This window comes from Pelophylax lessonae (assembly GCF_965119305.1).
Source record: "Pelophylax lessonae genome assembly, chromosome: 3".
NCBI lineage: Eukaryota > Metazoa > Chordata > Amphibia > Anura > Ranidae > Pelophylax > Pelophylax lessonae.
The window spans coordinates 466,569,744-466,592,430 of NC_138770.1; the positions used below are offsets into that span (position 1 = coordinate 466,569,744).

The following is a 22,687-nucleotide window of genomic DNA, read 5'->3' on the forward strand; positions in this document are numbered from 1 at the left end:
ACAGCAGATTTGCAAGACTGGGCATGCTCAGAAAAGAAAAAAAAGACAAGGAAAGTTAACCATCACATGATATCACTTCTGCAGTCGGCTGTTGTTGGCCGACAAAATTCGTGTGCAGTCTTTTGCAGTTTTCAACAGACACGACAGCCCTGGACAAAAGACAGCCGATCGTTCGGCCGACGATCAGTACGTGTGTACGGGGCATAATCCTTATCCTTAGTGGAATGCATAACCTTCATGAGAAAAGAAAAATTTTTCTTCTGATTAAAGTGTAATTAAAAAGGCAAAACTTTTTTTTTTTTTTTTTGGTTAGAGCTGAGAGGGATTAGAACCCATCATGTTTTTTTTTTTTTGCTTTATGTGCCTGTTAGAGAGATTCACCATCTCTTTGTCCAGTTTACCATTATTATTGAAAGCTAAAGAAAATACCAAATTTCGGGTTGCTATCAGAACAGTAATAGAGAGGAAATTTTCCCGTGGGGACACTAGTTCTGGTGACTTACTGGAAATGTCCTCACTTTGGAAGGATTGTCTCTTCCTGTTTTGGCTAACAAAAAAATGGAAGTATGGTGGAGTAGGAGGGATTATATCTGACTGGCCAACAGCTTGTTTGCCAGTGTCCAATTTAACCTGAAGGCAGTAGTCTAAGCCAATAGTCTCCGAAAAACCAAATCCTGTGTCCCTTAACCAATAGGAAAGAAAAAAAGTATTCTTCTAATTTCATGATAGTGGGCAGTGTCATGCCAATCATTACTCTTTACACCAATTGTATACCCAGAATGGCTGTACAGCACAAACACAGCTCTATAATATTGAGCCATTTATTCCTTATCGCATACAGCTGTTTCTAGCATTGTGGCCATCACAAGTGAAGTGTATGGAAGCCAGTATGGAAAACCAGTATGTGCAGTGTATGGAATGACTTCTGTGGAGTAGGGCTTGGATCCCAACAAAAAGTATATGGCAGAAAGGTATAGTGAGAAGGGTTATATTAAAAAAAAAAAAGAAAAAAGCAAGCAAAAGGCTATATACTGAAGCAATGTATATCAGAGTAGAGCCTTCTTTTAACCGAAGATATTTACATCCTCATCCATCACTTATATAAGTAATTATTTTCCAAGGTCATCTGGATTCCTTTATCATCACTTTTATAGCTATATCATGGATTTTATTTTTACTGTGCTTGTTGTTAGGTAATATCTTGTATCGTGTCAAGCGCTTCGGCATGAATTCATTTAATTAGCCAGAAAAATAATCTATTCTGGTCATTGAAATGAATTAACACTCAAATGTTAAATACACCTTAAGACGAGTCATGTGTTTTTCTGCCAAAACTCTGGTGCTCTTGGACACACTGACTGTGGGGTTTTTTTCGGCCTCTAAATGCCTGTGTGCGCATGGACACATCAGCGGGGGTGTTTAAAGGTGGGAGAGGGGGGCTGGGGACACCCCTAGACACAGCAGAAAAATCTTCCAGTGTGCATGAGGTCTTATTCTGACATTCTGATTAATATCAGATACAGAGAACTTACAAACTAAAACTATTTAAAACATAAAAATAAAAGACATTACCTGAGAAGCTTCAAAGTCTGTTTTGAGCTGGTTGCTTCGTGCACTATGTAGACAAATAGCCAAAAGTGCTTCAAATAATTTCACAGCTTCAATTGGCCACTCTTTCTCTTCAGTTGTAAGAGAACTGACAAAGAAGGAACTATTAGATGAAGAACATGGAGCATCAGGCTGTAGATAACTCGAGTAGAGTTCTTTAGATAAAGCATTGCAACATGTGCATTCCATTTTGCAATGTGCTTCCATGCCAAAACTTTCTTCTGTAGGTGGACTGAATGTTTCATGATGAGGAGCAGGAAGAATTTTACTTCTCAAATCTTCAAAACAGGTAGAAAATTTATTGATTATCAAAAGTGTTAGTTTGTAACACAAGTCAAAACCACCAATTTTGTGGAATTGTTTCTGGAGCATCGCGTTTGAAAGGTAAAGCCAACAACACATTGACCATATATCTGCTGCTCTGTGTATTTGCTCATTAGATGGCAAGGCCAAACTTTCAACATTAAGCTTTGGTAAAATGCTTCGTGGTTCACTTGCAGTACTGTCATAGCCAGAAGTGTCCTCGGACTCATTGACAGATTCAAAGTCAGACTCCGCATCTTTACTCACACTCAAAAAAGCCAAACAAAGGAAAAGGTTTATTATGCTAGTTTTTTGATGGATCACCTTTTTCCTCTTTGGACAGATTTCTTTCAAATCAGCAAAATAGTTCTTGGTTTGAACATCATGTAGCCATTGTTGGGGCTTTGAAAACTGAACATGAAATTCCAAAGGAAGTGGGTTTGAATCACCACTGCCATTGTCTAAGTTAGGTGTTAAACAGTCCATCTGTTGCTCTCCAAAACATATAAGAGCCTCAAATGCTTTCAAACAGAAATATCTCAGAGAATCCAAATAATTAAGCTCTGTAATTTGATTCAGTCCATTTGAATTCAAGAATACGTCTCGTATTACGCTGCATGACAAAGATAAAAAAAGAAAAAATACCTTGAAAACAAAGTAATACTTAAACAGATAGTCTTTGGATATATATATATATATATATATATATTTTATTAAAATGTTAAGGCAAACTTCAGCACATTTTATATTGTAGTGTTGGGTAAACTTAGAAAAAGTAAATACTTTGGTAGTTTTATTACTATGTGACCCAATTAGACCACACCTCACTTCCTGTACCTGTGACATCAGATGAAAAAATAAATAGAGGAGTGGTTATCACTGGGACATGAAGGCAAAGAGTTATATTAGCCTAACAAAAGCTCTCACCCCTTTCCTACTTCACTGAAAAAGTTTTTTTTTTTTTTTTTTTTGCCACAGCTTACAGGAAAGGGGAAATCTCCAATTGTGACAATGACAGCAAATAAATAAATAAAAACCTGCATTGTAAGACCATGGAGGTGACCTCTTTCTCGACCTGGATTTGGGGAATTCAAGATTCTAGCAACATGAGCAAGGGGATTTTTCTTACAAAAGAAGCACAATTTAGCAACTTCTTTGAGCCCATTATTCAGAATGGCAGTTATTTTCCATTTTTTCTTTAAATATTTTTACTTTAAACAAAATAACAAAAAAAAAAAAAAAAAACACCACACTTTGATATATGAAATTAAAATGAAATGCAGCTCTATATTCACTATTACATCAGTTGGTTATTTTGTATTTTTTTTTTTGCAAACATTGCAACTACCCAAATTCGATTTTGTATAAGCCTCATGCAATCCTCTATACGGCAAAGCTCTGACTAGGAGAGAGAAAAAGCAGTACAAGAAGTCAGTCAGTTGTGCTTCAGAGTTCATTTTTACTTGTGGATAGGAGAAGAGAGCAGGTTAACAGAGCAAAGTCTATCAGTTTTCCATTTCTCCTCGACTGTCTAGTCAAAGATAAGAAGCACAAAACCAATAGATTTTACTTAAAGGACGAGCTCAGAAAATTTATAAAACATCCCAAGCCCCTTAAAAATAGCTAAACTGAGCACCCTTCAGGTGCATACTTATCTTGACAGTGACAGCCCTCTACACTGACTACTGCCCAGTCACTAAAAACCTAGAAAACCACTGTCCAAGGAGGCAAGTATGCACCCGAGAGGAGAAGGGTGGCTCAGTTTACCATATTTTGGGGGTCGTCTTTTATAGTTCTTGAAATTGTCCTTGAAAAGATATTGACACTTAACCTATCCAGGGCACAGTGCTGGTGAGTTTCTAATTGGCCCCCTCACCACACCAGTTGTCATATTACCAATGATTTCATGCTGCAGCACTATAATCCAATATGTTGGCTGTGTACAAGTATAGGGAGGGTGGTGAGGTCACCCTTCCATCCTATGACAGTACTTGTACTACAGTACAATCTGGAGTAAGTGACTGGGGACAAAAAAAAAAAAAAGGCAACATTTATTAAATGCCCTCCTTCAGCATTGTGTATACAAAGGAGCATGGGGGAGCTCATGTCCATAATAGGGATGGTATTGACACAGCCCCAAATTATCCACTATGGCTCAAAAGTGATATGATCGAGAAATAATTAGACAGAATAAAGGTGAATGATGCAGATGGCATACACGGATTCTAAAAGAAGAACTGAGCTCTGTCATTTCAAAGCCATTGGTTTTTTAGGGACGCTTTAATGACTGAGATAGTACCACTGGATTGGCACAAGACCAATGTGGTGCCTATATTTAAAAAGGGATTAAAGTCTTTACCAAGTAACTATAGACCTTTTAGTTTAACTATAGTGGGGAGGGAAGATACTGGAGAGTTTAATAAAAAGACCACATAGATTGGTTCTTGCTAGAAAAAAAGTATCTCAAGCAGCCGACAGCATGGTTTCATGAAAGACAAAAGTTCTCAGACAAATCTGATTTCTTGGGATGGCTGTGGACGTGGTATACTTGGATTTTGACACAGTTCCCCACACACAGCTAATGTGTAAGGTAAAGTCTACAGGCTTGGAAATATCACTCTGTAAATGGATTGAAAACTGGCTAAAAAGACAGAATTCAGTGAGTAGTGGTTAATGATTCTTACTGTGAATGGTCTAAGGTTATCAGTGGTGTACCCCGAGGTTTAGTGTTGGGACCCTTACTTTTTATTATCTTTATAAATTATATAGGGTTTGTGACTAAAAGTACCATTTCAGTCTTTGCAGATGACACCAAGCTATGCAGTGGAATTACGTCCTTACAGATGTAATCTCCAATTTACAAGCCGACCTCAATGCACTGTTTAGGGGGTGTTTTGGGCAATTAAGAAGCAAATGAGGTTTAAAAGTTGATAAATGTAAAGTTATACACTTGGGGGCTAAGAAAATGCATGGATCATACGTACTAGGAGTACAACTGGAGAAATCAATGGTGGAGAAGGATCAGGGTGTTTTGGTAGATCATAAGCTTATGCCATGCCAAATTGGGGTTTCCAAAGCAAGCAAAGTCCTTTCTTGTATTAAGAGAGATATAGGCTCTATAGAGAGCGAGAGCCCGAGATATCACTTTACCCTTGTACAAATCATTAGTAATACCTCATCTGGAAAATGCAGCTCAGTTTTGGACACCAGTTCACAAAGAAGATAATTGGAGAACTGGAGAAAGTGCAGAGAAGGGCAACCAAACTGATAAGAGGCCGGGGAAGCACAGCTATGAGGAAAGAGTAAAAGAACTGAATTTATTCTCTTTCAGAAAAGGAGATATGGGGGGGGGGGGGGTATGATCAACATGTATAAATACACAAGTGGTCCATATAGTGAACTTGGTGTGAAGTTATTCATTTTAGGGTCATCATAGAGGACAAGGGGCACTCTTCATATCTAGGAGGAAAAAAGATTTATTCTCCAAATACAGAAAATGTTTCTTCACAGTAAGAGCTGTGAAAATGTGGAATAGATTCCCTCAAGAGCTGGTTCTTTCTAATTCAGTAGATTGCGTTAAAAAAAGACCTGGATTTATTATTTTCTGAATGTACATGACTGGATATGAGCATTAGGTAAAGTTGATCCAGGGAATATCCAATTGCCTCTTGGGGGGGGGGGATCATGAAGGATTTTTTTTTCCCCTGCTGGAGCAAATTAGATCCTGCTTTGCTGGGGTTTTTGCATTCCTCTGGATCAACTGTGACTATAGGATTGTGTATCAGGATTGTATGATTTACCCCCCCCCACCCTTTTATTGATTTAACTAGATGGCTGTGTGTTTTCTCCACCTGATTATGCAACACCAAGTTCTGCTATATAGTGGGGAGCACAGCGACGGAGACGCATGAAACGTTGGTGCAAGTGTAAGGGACGGAAGCTTTGAGCAGAGAATGTTATCGACTGGTTCAAACACTTCGCCACGGGAAGGAAATGACTGAGAATGAGCCACTTTCGGGTCAGTCGTCGACAAGTAGAGCCCCAGACAGGATCTAGCCAGTGCGATAAATGCTGGCAGAGGAATTGGGCATTAGCAAGGACATGGTGAGCACCATCGTCTGCAAAGATTTGGATAAGCGGAAGATGTTCCCGGTTTGTGCCGCACAAGCTGGCAGATTAACAGAAAGCAAAATGGATTAAAACGTCTGGACATTTCATTACCATATGTAACCAGGACCCATCGTTTCTGTGAACCATCATCACAGGCGATGAGACCTAGTGCTACCAGTTCGAACCAGAATCCAAGCGGCAAATTGATGGAATAGCGTTCACCATCTTCTCCATGACACAAAAAGAGTTGTTTGCAAAAGTCCAAGGTCAAGACAATGTTGATGGCCTTCGATAACAATGGCATCATCCCTAAGGAATTAGCTCCTGTGGGTCAAACTGTGAACCTGGCATTCTACAAGGAAGTTTTAAAACGGTTGCTATGACGCATCCAGAAGCTTTATGAACGCTGCCAAAAGTGTGTTGTAAAGGATGGAGATTTTGAAGGCCAATAAAAAGGTAATTTGTTTGCATCTTCTGTTTTGCTTGTCTTCTGATACCATTCACCAAACTTTTTTTATACAAACCTTGGGTGTCTTAGCTCACAGCAGGCTTATAATAGTGACATTGGCAGAATAAGACTGCAAAATAAGCACCAGAAACAAATGTGAAATGGATAACAAGTGAGATCAATTAGAAAAGCTTTTTGAAGTTGTAAAAAAACAAAAAACAAACACAGATCCATCCAGTTCAACCTACGTGTACGTGATTTTTAGCTTCTATCAGTTACTATAGCCCTGTATGGTCTGCTTCTTGTTTTTTTAAGTTGTCAACATTCTCATCTAGCACCACTTCCAAGGGGAGGGAGTTCAACATTTTTACTGCTCTAGCAGTAAAGAACGCTTTACTCAATCTAAGTTTAAACTGTCTTTCTTGTATTTTGGCCGACTTCATATAGGTGCCCATTTCCGGGACCTTACATTAAACATTTTAATACAGGTAGTTGCCAATTTTTTTGTGTGTATATATTCATATGTTTTTCCTTACTATATTTTCAAAATTTGTATCAATAAAAATTGTTAATTTTATTTACGTGAGTGGTTGCCCGTCATAGTCCCAATCAGGGGGTATGTCCTTTCTGCCAATTAATATAGGTAGTGAATTTATCTTTAAAATATTTGTACATTGTAATTATATCCCCTCTTAAGCTCCTATATAAAAAGGTCAAACAAATCTCTCCCCAGCCAAGCTGTATTAGCACAGAGCAGATCTGTATTAAAGGCAAACAGAGAAAAAAGGACTCGTAAGCAGAATTGCCTGCAGGCTCCCTGAATCTGATCTTTCATCATTACTGCCTTGTCATGACTTGTTCTGCACTGTGAAATGACAGTCTCACCCACAGTTCACGTGGGGTGCTGTAGTGAACTGGTAGATGGAACCACCATGCAGTTATAGGTGAATAAGGATATTTACCAATACACAGTGGTATGGTGATAATCCTTTTTAAAAAAGGAACAGGAATCACAGGGGTTTTGAAGTTAATGTCCTTGTTGGAGAGATTCACCCCTCGAATGATTCTGATGACAATAGTCACTGAACCAGAATGTGAGAGGAAATCCCAACAGATTTTTTCAGAGAAAGGAGGTTAGAGGCAATATTACAATAGCAACAAATGTATAAGAAGAGATTAACATTTTCCTTCTTAATAAAAAAAAAAAGAAATTTGGCTATACTTGCACTTTAATTGCCACAAAACTGACACTATTGCAAGTGTATCATTGCTGTAGAAAACATTGATAATGTAGTTGTACACTCTCACAAAAGTGAGTACACCCCTCACATTTTTGTAAAATTTTATCTTCATGTGACAACACTGAAGGAATTACACTTTGCTTCAATATAAAGTATTGAGTGTACAGCTCGTATAACAGTGTAAATTTACTGTCCCCTCACAATATCAACACAAAGCCATTAATGTCTAAACTACTGGCAACAAAAGTGAGTACACCCCTAAGTGAAAATGTCCAAATTGGACCCAAAAAAGGTCAATATTTTGTGTAGCCACCATTATTTTCAAGCACTTTAAAACATGTTATACTTGCCTCCTCTGTGCAGTTGGTTTTGCACAGAGCAGCCTGGTTCCTCCTCTTCTCGGGTCCCTCTTTCCTGCTCCTGGCCCCTCCCTCCTATTGACTGCCCCCACAGCAAGCAGCTTGCTATGGGGGCACCCAAGCTGAGCTGCAGCTTCATGTGTCCATTCAGATATGGAGCTGCCCTTCTGCTTTGCCCCCTCTCACTCCTGAATTCCTCACTGACCTTGACAGTTGAGGGAGCTAATGGCCCTGCGACTGTATCTCAGCCAAAAAGGTGGGAGAGTCCCAGGACGGCCGAGGACTCATGGACATTACTGGAGGGAGATGGGGCACAGGTATTAGGGGTGCTGCTACACAGACTTTTTATCTTAATGCATAGAATGCATTAACCACTTTACAACCGGAGGATTTTGCTGTCTTACGTCCAGACCACTTTTTGTGCTTCGGCACTGTGCGACTTTAACTGACAATTGTGCGGTCATGCAATGTGGTACCCAAACAAAATTTACGTCCTTTTTTTCCCACAAACAGAGCTTTCTTTTGGTGGTATTTGATCACCTCTGCGCTTTTTATTTTTTGCGATATTAATAAAAAAAGAGCGAAAATTTTGCAAAAAAATGAAATTTTCAACTTTGTCTTTTAAAAAATATCCAATATACTCAATTTATGTCATATTTTTTGGCCAAAATATATTTAGCTACATGTCTTTGACAAAAAAAAATTCAATGAGCGTATTTTTATTGGTTTGCGCAAAAGTTATAGCGTCTACAAACTATGGTGTAAATACTGAAATTTTACGCAGCTTTAATTTCTGACTGCCTATCTCAATTCATGAAGTGCTAAAATGGCAGGGCAGTACAAGACCCCCCCAAATTACCACTTTTTGGAAAGTAGACATCCTAAGGAATGTTCTGAGATGCATGTTGAGCTCATTGAATATTTAATTTTTTTGTCACAGGTGTTTGAAAAATGAATAAAAAAAAAAAAAATTTTTTTTTTTAACACAAAGTTGTCACTAAAAGATAAATTTCTCACACATGCCATGGGTATATGTGTAATTACACCCCAAAATATATTCTGCTGCTTCTCCTGAGTACAGGGATACCACATATGTGAGACTTTTTGGGAGCCTAGCTGTGTACGGGACCCCGAAAATCAATCTCCATCTTTAGGTTTTCTAATGGCGTAAATTGCTGATTTTACTCCTCACTACCCATCACAGTTTCGGAGGCCCTGAAATTTCAAGATAGCACAAAACCCCCCAAATGACCCCATTTTGCAAAGTAGACACCCCAAGCTATTTGCTGAGAGGCATGGTGAGTCCATGGAATATTTTATATTTTGCCACAAGTTTTGGGAAAATTACAATTTTTTTTTTTTTTTTTTTTTAACACAAAGTTGTCACTAAAAGATAAATTTCTCACACATGACATGGGTATATGTGGAATGACACCCCAAAATACATTCTGCCGCTTCTCCTCAGTATGGGGATACCCCATGTGTGAGACTTTTTGGGAGCCTAGCTGTGTACGGGACCCCGAAAATGAATCTCCATCTTTAGGTTTTCTAATGGCGTAAATTGTTGATTTCACTCCTGACTACCCATCACAGTTTCGGAGGCCCTGAAATTTCAACATAGCACAAAACCCCCCCAAATGACCCCATTTTGCAAAGTAGACACCCCAAGCTATTTGCTGAGAGGCATGGTGAGTCCATGGAATATTTTATATTTTGCCACAAGTTCCGGGAAATATATTATTATTATTTTTTTTTTTGTTTTTTTACACAAAGTTGTCACTAAATGATATATTGCTCACACATGCCATGGGTATATGTGAAATGACACCCCAAAATACATTCTGCTGCTTCTCCTGAGTACAGGGATACCACATGTGTGAGACTTTTTTGCAGTCTAGCCGAGTACAGGTCCTCGAAAGCCAACCCCCACTTTCAGGCTTTCCAAGGGCGTAAATTGTTGATTTCACTCCTGACTACCTATCACAGTTTCGGAGGCCATGAAATGCCAAGACAGCACAACCCCCCTCCAAATGACCCCTTTTCGGAAAGTAGACACCCTAAGCTATTTGCAGAGAGGCATGTTGGGTGTTTTGCAGATCTCACTTTTTGTCACAAAGTTTTGGAATTTGAAAAAAGAGGAAAAAAAATGCATTTTCCTGTTTTTTCTTCATTTTCCAAAAAAAATGAGAGATGCAAAATACTCACCATGCCTCTCAGCAAATAGATTAGAGTGTCTACTTTGCAAAATGAGGTCATTTTGGGGGGTTTTGTGCCATCTTGGCGTTTCATGGCCTTCAAAAGTGTGATAGGTAGTAAGGAGTGAGATCAACAATTTACGCCCTTAGAAAGCCTGAAGGTGGGGAGTGGTTTTCCGGGTCCTGTACGCGGCTAGACTGCAAAAAAGTCTCACACATGGGGTATCCTTGTACTCAGGAGAAGCAGCAGAATGTATTTTGGGGTGTCATTTCACATATACCCATGGCATGTGTGAGCATTATATCATTTACTGACAACTTTGTGTAAAAAAAAAAAAAAAAAAAAAAAAATAATAATTTTCCTGAAACTTGTGGCAAAATATAAAATATTCCATGGACTCATCATGCCTCTCATCTAATAGCTTGGAGTGTCTACTTTGCAAAATGGGGTCATTTGGGGGGGTTTTGTGCCATTTTGGCATTTCATGGCCTTCAAAAGTGTGATAGGTAGTAAGGAGTGAGATCAACAATTTACGCCCTTAGAAAGCCTGAAGGTGGGGAGTGGTTTTCCGGGTCCTGTACGCGGCTAGACTGCAAAAAAGTCTCACACATGGGGTATCCTTGTACTCAGGAGAAGCAGCAGAATGTATTTTGGGGTGTCATTTCACATATACCCATGGCTTGTGTGAGCATTATATCATTTACTGACAACTTTGTGTAAAAAAAAAAAAAAAAATAATAATTTTCCTGAAACTTGTGGCAAAATATAACATATTCCATGGACTCATCATGCCTCTCATCTAATAGCTTGGAGTGTCTACTTTGCAAAATGGGGTCATTTGGGGGGGTTTTGTGCCATTTTGGCATTTCATGGCCTTCAAAAGTGTGATAGGTAGTAAGGAGTGAGATCAACAATTTACGCCCTTAGAAAGCCAGAAGGTGGGGATTGGTTTTCCGGGTCCTGTATGCGGCTAGACTGACAAAAAGTCTCACACATGGGGTATCCCTGTACTCCGGAGAAGCAGCAGAATGTATTTTGGGGTGTCATTTCACATATACCCATGGCATGCGTGAGCAATATATTATTTAGTGACAACTTTGTGTAAAAAAAAAAAAAAAAAAAAACAAATTGTCATTTTCCTGAAACTTAGGGCAAAATATAAAATACTCCATGGACTCAATATGCTTCTCAGCAAATAGCTTTGGGTGTCTACTTTCCAAAAAGGGGTAATTTGGGGGGTGTTTGAACAGTCCTGGCATTTTATGCTCAATTTTAGCAACACATCACCCACTCTTCTAACCACTTGAAAACCAAGCCTTTTCTGTGAGTTTTTGTTTACATGAAAAAATATTTTTTTTTCACAAGAAAATTACTTTGAACCCCCAAACATTATATATTTTTTTAAAGCAGAGGCCCTACAGAACAAAATGGTGGATGTTGCAATTTTTTTTGTTACACGGTATTTGCGCACACATTTTCCAAACGCAATTTTTGCGTAAAAAAACACTTTTTTTATTTTTAATGCAGAAATACACTATATAATTCCAAATTGTTTGGTAAAATTTAAAAGATGATCTTATGCCGAGTTCATAGACACCTAACATGACATGCTTTAAAAATTGCGCACGCCCGTGCCGCGGCAACAAACTACGTACGGTTTTAAAAGCCTTTAAAAGTCTTTACAGGTTACCACTTTGGACTTACAGAGGATTTGCGCGCAAGCACGGGGGGACAGGGGGGCTTGATTTTTTTTTTTTGTTTTTTTTTTTTTTAATTTGCTTTCTTATGTTATTTTGACACCTTTTCTTTCATTTTTTTTTCTTTAATCATTTTTATTGTTATCACGGTGAATTTAAATTTCCTCTATGATAGCAATCTGTAGTGACAGGTACTCTTTTTAAAAAAAATTGGGGTCTTTTATACTCTAGATCTTTCCTCTGACCTTAACGCATCTGACCATACCAAAATTGGTGTGATAAATACTTTCCCAATTTCCCAATGGCGCTGTTTATTTCTGGCGAAACAGAAGTTATGAAATGCTCGTAGCCTCCGGCATCTTAGGCCATAGAGATGATTGGAGCCATTCTCATTTCCAATCAGCTCTATGGTTAGATAATTGAACCACCGGCTGCACTCTCGGGTTAACCGGTGGGACAGGAGAGCCCGAGAAAAACCGTGGAAGGCAGCGGAAGGCGGCAGGAGGGGGGGGGGGGGGAGTCCCCTCCCACTGCATGTAAAAGCAGTCTAGCGGCCAATTATCCGCTAGGATTGCTTTTACATGTAAGCCGACCGCTTGCTGTAAAAAACGATACCAAGATGATGCCTAAATCTGCAGGCATCATCCTGGTATAACCACTCAAAGTCCAGCAACGTACCAGTACATTGCTGGTCTTTGTTTGGCATATAGGTTTTTTTTTTTTCATGCAGCCTGTGGGCTGAACGAAAAAAAAGAGAACCTATCAGAAATCAGCACAGGAATAATGCGTAGTATTACTCATCATTAACCGCCCAAACAACCACCCACTGAATTTAATGATGGGTATACACGACACTATCCACGTATACCAAAATAGGATTTTAACTGCAGTGCTGAAATCAGAAAATCACCACAGCTGCTATCAGCAAAGGTATCCATATATGCTGAGCGCAAACGCTGTTTGTGTCAGAATATATAAAATCAATGCATGGTAGCCGACGAGTACCTGCAAGAGAAACAGGTCACAAAAGAATGAAAAAACAAACAAAGTACATTAAAAAAAAGTACATTAGGAAGAGTAGGACATATAAAATGACTGACACAACAAAAGTTTTTGGATTCTCATCATTAACCGCCCAAACAACCACCCACTGAATTTAATGATGGGTATACACGGCGCTATCCACGTATACCAAAATAGGATTTTAACTGCAGTGCTGAAATCAGAAAATCACCACAGCTGCTATCAGCAAAGGTATCCATGTATGCTGAGCGCAAACACTGTTTGTGTCAGAATATATGAAATCAATGCGTGGTAGCCGACGAGTACCTGCAAGAGAAACAGGTCACAAAAGAATGAAAAACAAACAAAGTACATTAAAAGTACATAGGAAGTGTAGAAGAACATAAAAAATGACTGAGACGACAACTATTTTTGGCTTTTATGTATTTTTTTTTTTTTTCTTCAAACGTCGAGTTCCAGGTTCCAGGTTCGGGTCTCTCAAAATGACGATAGCCATCGAACATCTTTTGAGACCCTGTGTAAATGTGCCCTAAACTGTGCCGTGCTGTACCCTATGCTAATAATCCACTAGTGTGTGGTAGCGACAGAAACAGTCACCGTGGCAAAGACCAGGTCGGTCAGGACAGTCGGGACAATAATTCCGGGTGTCACGCCTAAATCCGCGCTTGCTGCAGACACGGCATCTTTTTTGGGGGTATCGTTTGGTATCGGTACTCGGGAGGTATTGCGGAAAATGCCTCTCATGCAGCCGCCTCACTGCATCTGGTTGGGGAAGTTGGGCAGGAGCACCAGCTGAATACACAAGGGCTCTGATTATCTCTTCTTGGAATTGAAAGAAGGATAATGTTCCAGCAGAAGCTTTGTATAAGACAAAAGCGTTGTAAACAGCCAATTGAAATAGGTATACAGACACTTTTTTGTACCAGCGTCTGGCCTTACGGGCAATTAAGTACGGTCCCATCATCTGGTCGTTGAAGTCCACCCCTCCCATTTTACGGTTATAGTCGTGGACACAGAGGGGTTTCTCAACAACAACACCGGTGACCGTAGTAATTTGGACTGCCGTGTCTGGGTGAATGGAGGACAGCACGTAAACGTTTCGTTTGTCCCTCCACTTCACTGCAAGCAATTCCTCGCACCTCAAGCAGGCTCTCTCCCCCGAGCTCAGTGGGGCATTCACTAGCCGCTGGGGGAAGCCCCGGCGATTAGATCGCACGGTGCCACAAGCGCCAATTTGCAATTGATAGAGGTGTCTAAAAAGTGGCACGCTTGAATAGAAATTGTCCACGTACAAGTGGTACCCCTTTCCGAATAAGGGTGACACCAAGTCCCAAACTATCTTGCCGCTGCTCCCTATGTAGCCTGGGCAGTCGGGGGGCTCCACAGTGCTATCTTTTCCCTCATAGACACGGAAATTAACTGTATAGCCTGTGGCCCTGTCACAAAGCTTATACAACTTGACCCCGTATCTGGCACGCTTGCTGGGGAGGTACTGTTTGATAGCAAGGCGACCAGTAAACTTAATCAGGGACTCGTCAACGCAGACATCTTGTTGGGGGGTAAACAAGGCTGCGAACCGCTGATTGAAGTGGTCTATGAGGGGCCGAATTTTGTGGAGCCGATCATATTCAGGGTCTCCCCGAGGACGACAGAGTTCATTGTCGTTGAAATGCATGAACCGAAATATTTGTTGGTATCGAGCCCTGGACATAGCAGCAGAGAACACGTACATTTGATGAATTGGGTCAGTGGACCAATATAACCGCAATTCATTCTTTCTTGTAATGCCCGTGTTGAAGGAAAGGCCCAGAAAGGTTTTAAACTCCTGAATCGTAATAGGATTCCAGGCGAATGGTCTGGCAAGGGGTGAATTTGGGTTGGCGGCGATGAATTGTTGAGTGTACAAATTTGATTGGTCCACAATAGATCTGAAAAGATCTTCAGTGAAAAACAGCTCAAAAAAGTTTATGGGATTAAAACCAGCTGTTTGCACTTGGATTCCGGGTTGGGCGGTGAATGGGGGAAGTACTGGCGCTGTGGAATCTGTGGGCTGCCAATTAGGATATGCCAGCGCTTCAGGGAGGACACTATGGGCTCTACGGGCCTGTCTTCGGATACGCGGTGGCTGCGGGCCACTACTCGTGCTAGCCACCGCACCAGCTTCAACTGCACTCAGGTGACTCGCCACGTCACCAGGTGATACTGCAGTGCTGGTTGAAGGTCCAGGGTGTACTAGGCCGCTCGTGCTTGCCAGTTCACGAGAAGTGTGAGCGGCACTAGTACTGGCACTCTGCTGCATACCAGAAACCTCCAGTTCTTGCAAGTCAACAACTCCAGAATGGGGTCGGGTACGCCTGACCCTAGCAGGGACCCCTCTGTCGGAGCTATCTGTCAGGGAGCCGCTGCTGTCATCTGGTTCGTATATTGACCCTGATTCTGACAGTGAGGCTTCCCCATCGCTCTCACTTGACATGGCCATTATACTGTATATAGCATCATCACTGAGCGAACGTTTTGTCATTTTGGTAGCTAAATTTACTCGTACAGTGATGCGACTACTAGGTAATAAAAGCACCTGGTTGTCGAGGACTATTTGGTCGCTACAAAGAAAAACTGCTAGTGCTAACAGAGATCAGGCCTGACTCTGCTAACGCAGCGGTTTTGTGTGATTTGTGTTTTTTGGAAGTGTCAGTAATCTATTGATTACTACACTTGCCTGGGTAAGGTGGGCTGGGCAGGGGGGCTAAACGCAGGTGCTAGCAGGAATCAGTGCTGATTGTGCAAACACTGCGTTTGGGGAACACTAAATTATGAGGACGCTAGTATAGTTCTGATCAGATCAGATATTGATCTGTTCAAACACTATACTAGTAACGGTGGTGTGTGTGTGTTAGTGTACTTGACTCTAACTGACGCTAAGTAACGGTGGTGTAGTGGGACCCTGACGCTAACTAGCTAGCCTAAGTTGTGTCACCCGTGACGCTAATACAGTGATCGGTAATCACTGTATATAGTGAACACTGTGACAGGGAAGTGAAGGGGTTAAACTGGGGGAGATCAAGGGGTTAAACCTTTATAGAGGATAGATGGCGGGTGGCCTAAACCTATTCGGGCCTAGCGCAAGCGCAAATTAGGGTCACCAGTGACACTAAATACAGTGATCAGTAGTTATCTGATATACTGTATATATTAGTGCACTGATTTATATGGAGTGAAGGGGTTAACTGGGGAAGATCAAGCGGTTAAAAGTTTATTAGGGAATAGGTGGCGGGTGCCCTAACCCTATATGGGCTTAGCGCAAGCGCAAATTAGGGTCACTAGTGACACTAAATACAGTGATCAGTATTTACCTATATACTGTATTTAGTGCACAGAGTAATAGGTAGTGAAGGGGTTAACTGGGGCTGATCAAGGGGTAAAAACTTTATTAGGGGATAGGTGGCGGGTACCCTAACCCTATTTGGGCCTAACGCAGGCGCAAACTACGCTCACAAGTGACACTTATACAGTGATCAGTAAAATATCTGTATACCACTGTATATAGTGTTCACTGTGAGGGGTTTTGGGGGTGATCAGGGGGTGATCAGAGGTGATGAAGGGGTTAAATGTACCTATGTGAGGTGTGTCAGTGTGCTGCTTGGTGGAACTCACGTTTTTGGTGTGTCTCTGTCTCTCTCCTGGAACCGAAAGGACTCCAGGAAGGACAGTGACATCACTTCCCCTGTCTGTGTTTACATTACACAGACAGGGGACAGATTGCCATTGGTGGGGACCGATCTACAGACACTGACCAAAAATCATTGGTCAGTATCTGATGACTGATCGGTTCCCTACCGAATGACATCGGGATCGGGACCCGCGGCGCGCGGGAGCGCGCTCTGGAGCCGTGATCGCGCATCACGTTAATACTACGTGGCTGAGCGGTATCGTGCCGCTCTGCCGCAGTAGTATTACCGTGAGCGGTATTAAAGTGGTTAAGATAAAAAGAACCTTCCTGACTCTACAATCCCTTTAATGCAGAGAATGCATTTAAGTAAAAAACCTTTTATCTTTACAATCCCTAAGTTTTATAATGTGTTAACATTAAATAAATAAATTAAATAAACACACCAAGTAAACTTTAAGAACCTGTTCTATCCTGGAAGCCACTGATGCTGCAGGCAATGGCAAAACTCCCAAAGCTAAAGACAGTGCTGATGTTTTTGAGAGCAATAGAAGGAATGGGCAATTCTTGAATACTTGTGAGTGTTGACAACTTCAAAAACCTTTAGATGTCAGGATACACAGGGCTATGTAAATTGTTAGAGAATAAAAAAAAAAAAAATCACGCACACGAGCATACATTGAAGTGGATGGACCGGTGCCTTTTTTTCGATGTTATAAATGGTATAACATGTCCCCGACAGAAGTTGATCAAATGAACCAGCCAAATTTTGCTGCAGAACCAGCCAAAGTTGGATCAGTGCACGGCCACAGCTTTAGAGAGATATGGGTCACTTAAGTTAGGGAAGAACTGGTGTCTAGAAAAGGGTTATACAAATGCCATTAGCTTGATACATCTTCACTATTCCAAGGGAATGGAAGTATGCAATTACCATATTCAGTCTGGGGAAGGTTAGGATTTATTGTGCACTATTATCAGTAAGGGAAGTGTGCACAACAGGGAACGATCTGTCCACTATAACAAGCCAAAATTTTGTCAGTCTTAAAAACTCCAAACATTTTAAATTTAATTTAAATGAGTGAAACATAAGATTTTGTCCACTTAAACACCAATTCTTTTAAAGCCTTAAAAATGACTTTTTGTTCTATATTTGAAATCTCTATTGGAATTTCTTTACTCCTTTGTGAAAACCGACAAAAATATTGAAACAAAAAATGACCTTCCTTTCTCTTGGACAAGGGCTACAGAGGTGTTAGATTATTATTATTGTATATATTAATCATTAATATATACAGTATCTTGCATATTTCTTTACAAAACGAATAGAAATCTTGTTCAAGGTTTATGCTTTTTGAAGTCTGTAGAATACAACTGCAATGCTAACAATACACCTAAATGACCCCCCCCCCCCCCCCCCACCATACCACACACATCCTAGCAACAGAGACAGCGACATTATAGTTAGGCGATTAGCCAGGGAGGCAAGCAGGCGAGATGTATAAAATTATCTCCAAGCAAACACTATTTCTCCCACTGACACCATTGCCGATTCACTGTTTCTCCCACGGCCACCATCAATGGGGTGCCATCTCTCCTTGGATAGGTGCTGCATGTAAAACTCTGCACTTTGAGTTAAAGATGCAGTGGCCATGAAGTAAAGCATCACAGCTGTGACACATGTACAGCCCTGTCCAGCTGTATGGTTACATTTCCGGGGAGAGGCTGGGTGTAGTTAAAACTAGTGCTCAACTGCCTGTTTTTACCACAAACAACCCCACACCATATTCCCCCCTCTACCAAATGATTTGGACTAGTGCACAAAGAAAGGCCCATAAAGACATGGATGAGAACATTCGGGATGGAGGAATTTGACTGGCCTGACCTCAACCCGACAGAACATCCTTAGGATGAATTAGAGCAGAGACTTCAAGCCAGGCCTGCCCTCACAAATGCGATTCTGGAAGAATGGTCAAACATTCCCATAGACAAAATCCTAAAACTTGTGGACAGCCTTCCCAGAAGAGTTGAACCAGTTATAGCTGCAAACGGTGGGCCCACTCAAACCCATTGGACTAAGACTGGGATGTCATTAAAGTACATGTGCTTGACTTTTGGTTCTTTAGTCTACTGAAAAATCATTCTAATGCTTGAAGCTAAACAAATGCAAGGATTGGAAAGGAAACATATATAGAAGGCAAACAAAGATGAAAATAAATGAAACAAACACTAACCTGGACTTCAGCAATTCTGGAAGTACTTTTAAATAAACCTTAAGTAATTCTTCAGATAGTCCTGTTTTTTGATAGCTGCTTGTATGGCTGTAGGATGTTGAAACACCCATCTGTTGAGAATGATGTGCCATCTCTACCCCTCTTTGTAAAACTGCATTAAAGATAAGTGTGTACAACTTCCATTGAATTACTGCATTTCCCTTCCGGATGATGAAGCAGATGTGTCTGGCAATAGGTAAACTCAGATGTGAATCAGTACTAAAGACAAGTTCTTGGTAAGCTTCCAAAGAATCCCATTTCCACATCATGTCTTCTGACCCACTGCTTGGTAGAACACCCTGAAATCTGCACAAACCTGAGGATAAAGCAGGGTCAGATTTGCCTTGAATTGTGTCCTGCAATTCAGCTAAATGTTCACCATCCATTGCACATATGTTACATGATGCTTGTTTAACTGTATTTGAGCTTTCACCTCCACCTAGCTGATCCAACATTAAATTTGCAAGTAGACCCAGGGTGTGTTGTTGTACATTTGTTAATCTGGGCATCTTAAATGCATAAAGAAGAGGTATAATAACAGATGCAGGATCCATACAACAGCAAATCCCCACATTCTGTATACCCGAAATAATCTGCAGGCATGTAGGGGTCAGCGATACCTGATGCAGTAAACGTAAACATTGATGTGCACACACTGCAATACAACAACTTCTCTCAGGGTATCGGACTTCCCCACACATATGCTCTTCAAAAGAATCTTTAACACGACTTTTAAAAATAGAAACCGGAAGACCAGAAAGATCCCTGTGATGATGCATGAAGTGTGAAAATTCACATCTCCTATGTCTTTTTCTAGTGCACACTGACTGATGCAGTTGCTCAGATTTGACTTTTTTGATAACACTGATTATTTTTATGACATTACTGATGAGTAATGATACATGTTCACAAGCCTGAGAACTTAGGCTTTCACAATGTAGACATATTGACTCCATATATAGGATCGCTTTCTCAAGGAGATCAAATCCACTGTACTGTACAAAGTCATGTAAGAGTTCTATAGACTGACTAAAATATAAAGGATTTGGTGCTGCACACTTAAGACATAACAACAGGATTTGAAAAATGCCTTCAAAAAGCTCCGATATCAAAAGAGCTTGATGTTGACATCTAGGCACCTCTAATGTTTCTGCAACATCTTTGGTTGTCTCTTGGTGGTTTACGTCAGGCCTGTTATTTAGGTACAATTTATATTTTAAGGCTGTTTTTAACAAATCATTAAGGTTTTTCTTTAAATTGTCTGGCATAACATCCCTGCTATTAATGTCAGCACACAGTAGTCCTAGCACGGTACGTAACAGCATCCTCTGCACCAATGCCACTGGTTCCTCAGTCCAACCTGTTGCCAATGTTCCTTTGTCACATGCATAATAATCACCAAACCCTAGAAGGAACTCTGTTAAAGCTGGGATGACAGTCACGGAAAGTGAAATGCTATGATTCAGCTTTATATCAAACTTGGAAACTTTTTCAAGCAAAGATAGTAATATTCGACAAAGATCAAACGGGGAGGTGTTTTTATCCAACAGAGAAACTGGTCTTTCTGGAAGATTGCCATTTGGAAAGCTAGGGTCTGGTTTTGGTCTACATTCCAAATTCTGTTGGGGGAAACTTTTGCCAGATACAGCTGACTCCCAAGAGTGAGCTGTAAAAGCATGTGATGCATGTCTTTGTTTAGTCGCAGATAACGACTTTTCATCCAGGACTTCTTCAGAATCTGATGTAGAAAGTGACTTTTTTTCATCCTTTGATGTGTGAGACGGTGCATTTTTGGACTGGCGTCTTGATTTATGGTGTCGCGAGGTAACATTTAAAAGATTTGTGAAGTCTGATGAGGAGGAAATCCCTTCAGCCTCTACTTTCCTCTGAGGCTTTTGCAGCGTTGAACAGCTCTCTTTGGTAGCAAAAGGTTCCGCTTCAAGTGACGGTAAAATAACCTCTAAAAACATTGGAAAAAAAAAAAAAATGAAAAATAAATAACTTGTTATGAATCTTACAGGAAAAAATTGCAGTAAACAAAAACTGTTGCTTCCACTGCTGGCATCTTTCTGCAAATGCCTTTTTTCCTAGCTGTCACAATGCCTATCTGGCTTTTCATTTTAGGGATGCAGAGAAGAATAATCTGCTGTGCCTGTGGGCAAAAGGTACCTGAAAAGAAACCTTTAGATTTCGACTTGCCTTAGCCCAGTCTTCCGTGTCTTTGAGAATGATATCACCATACTCACAGGAAGATTCCTAGATAATACAGTGAGCCCAAATCACATGAAAATACATTTAAATCTAATGCAAACTCATCCTCCTTATGACATTTTGGCTACTATGTATTCTCCAGATCTAGCTGGAAGTAGTAGGTCACTCTTATCTAGGAACAAACAAAAGAGAAAACAGGTGCCTCTGAGTTAAGACTGCAATTTAATATGGCAAACAAATAGTAAAACTTACATCAAGGTAAGTATAGGCAGACAAGATAGGTCCTTCCGGTGTCCGTGTGGAGGCTGGGGGCTTAGAGTCACCACTGTAGGTCTGTGTTCATCTCCTCTCTTCCGCTTCCTGTCCGGCAGGAAGTGGGGGGTGTCACGGCAGTCAAATGGAGGCTTGGACTGCAGGGTGAAACCGCAGTGAGATGGAGGCTTGGACCGCAGGGTGGCCATAATGCTCATCCACAGGAACTTCCGGGGTAATGCTGTGGATGAGCATTACTGCCACTGTTCCGTGAAAAAACCATACCCGTGAGAAAACCATACCCTCGTCACTTCCGGTGCTCCTACGGAGGGTATGGATTTCTCACGGTACTTAAACTTGCGGCGGTTACATTAAAACAGCTCCTCTGCATCATGGCTCATGTCCGCTCCTTCCCCTGTCACTTCCCTGATCTTGGGTAATAAATATAAAAGCAGATCACGGAGCCGCGATCGCCGTCATTTACATCTCATACACCCGCCGCCGCTTTTATATTTATTACCCGAGATCAGGGAAGTGACAGGAGAGGAGATGATTGATGTTGCAGCCGAAGTGTTTTTTTTTAACCGCCGCAAGCATAAAATTACACACAGTGCCGTGATATTTTCCTACCCACCGAGCATGCGCACTTCTCAAATTCTTTGCTCTTCAATTACGTATCCGGGCCTCTGAGCATGCGCACTGCTGCGCTGCTCAGTTGTTTCAGACAGGAAGTGACGACGGTATGGAATTCTAACGTTACACCACCCTGCAGTCCAAGCCTCCATCTCAATGCCGTGACACCCCCCACTTCCTGCCGGACCTACAGTGGTGACTCTAAGCCCCCAGCCTCCACACGGACACCGGAAGGACCCATCTTGTCTGCCTATACTTACCTTGATGTAAGTTTTTACTATTTGTTTGCCTCATTAAATTGCAGTCTTAACTCAGAGGCGCCTGTTTTCTCTTTAGTTTGTTGCATGTTTGGAGATCGCTTCTGCTCCCTAACAGGCTGGCCCTGAGCATTCAGACTGTTTCCTCATCTCACCTTAAGACTTTATCATAGCCTCCATGTGCTATTATATGGACTGCCATTTTATGTAGTGCTAACAGCTTGCACCACTTGTTCCATTTCCACTCTTATCTAGGCAATACCAGCAGAAAATGTGGTTAAGGCAAGTATACATCATCTTCCTTCACAGGTACATTTACACCTACACACATCAGGTGATATTTTCTTGTAATATTGTAATTTTCTTGTGGGTAGGGGCTCACACATTATAGGTTGACCTTGCAATTTACCTTAAA

General features: G+C 41.0%; 1 protein-coding gene across 1 annotated transcript in view; it reads right to left on the reverse strand.

Moving 5' to 3' along the window:
* The window catches only part of LYST (lysosomal trafficking regulator), a 409,773-nt gene that overhangs the window by 326,864 nt on the left and 60,222 nt on the right, over positions 1-22,687 (reverse strand). Inside the window, exons 4-5 of the mRNA XM_082252534.1 lie at positions 18,881-20,879; positions 1,573-2,524 (exon numbers count right to left, since the gene is read on the reverse strand). Coding sequence (XP_082108660.1) covers positions 1,573-2,524; positions 18,881-20,879 — 2,951 coding nt within the window. The remainder of the gene's footprint in view (positions 1-1,572; positions 2,525-18,880; positions 20,880-22,687) is intronic.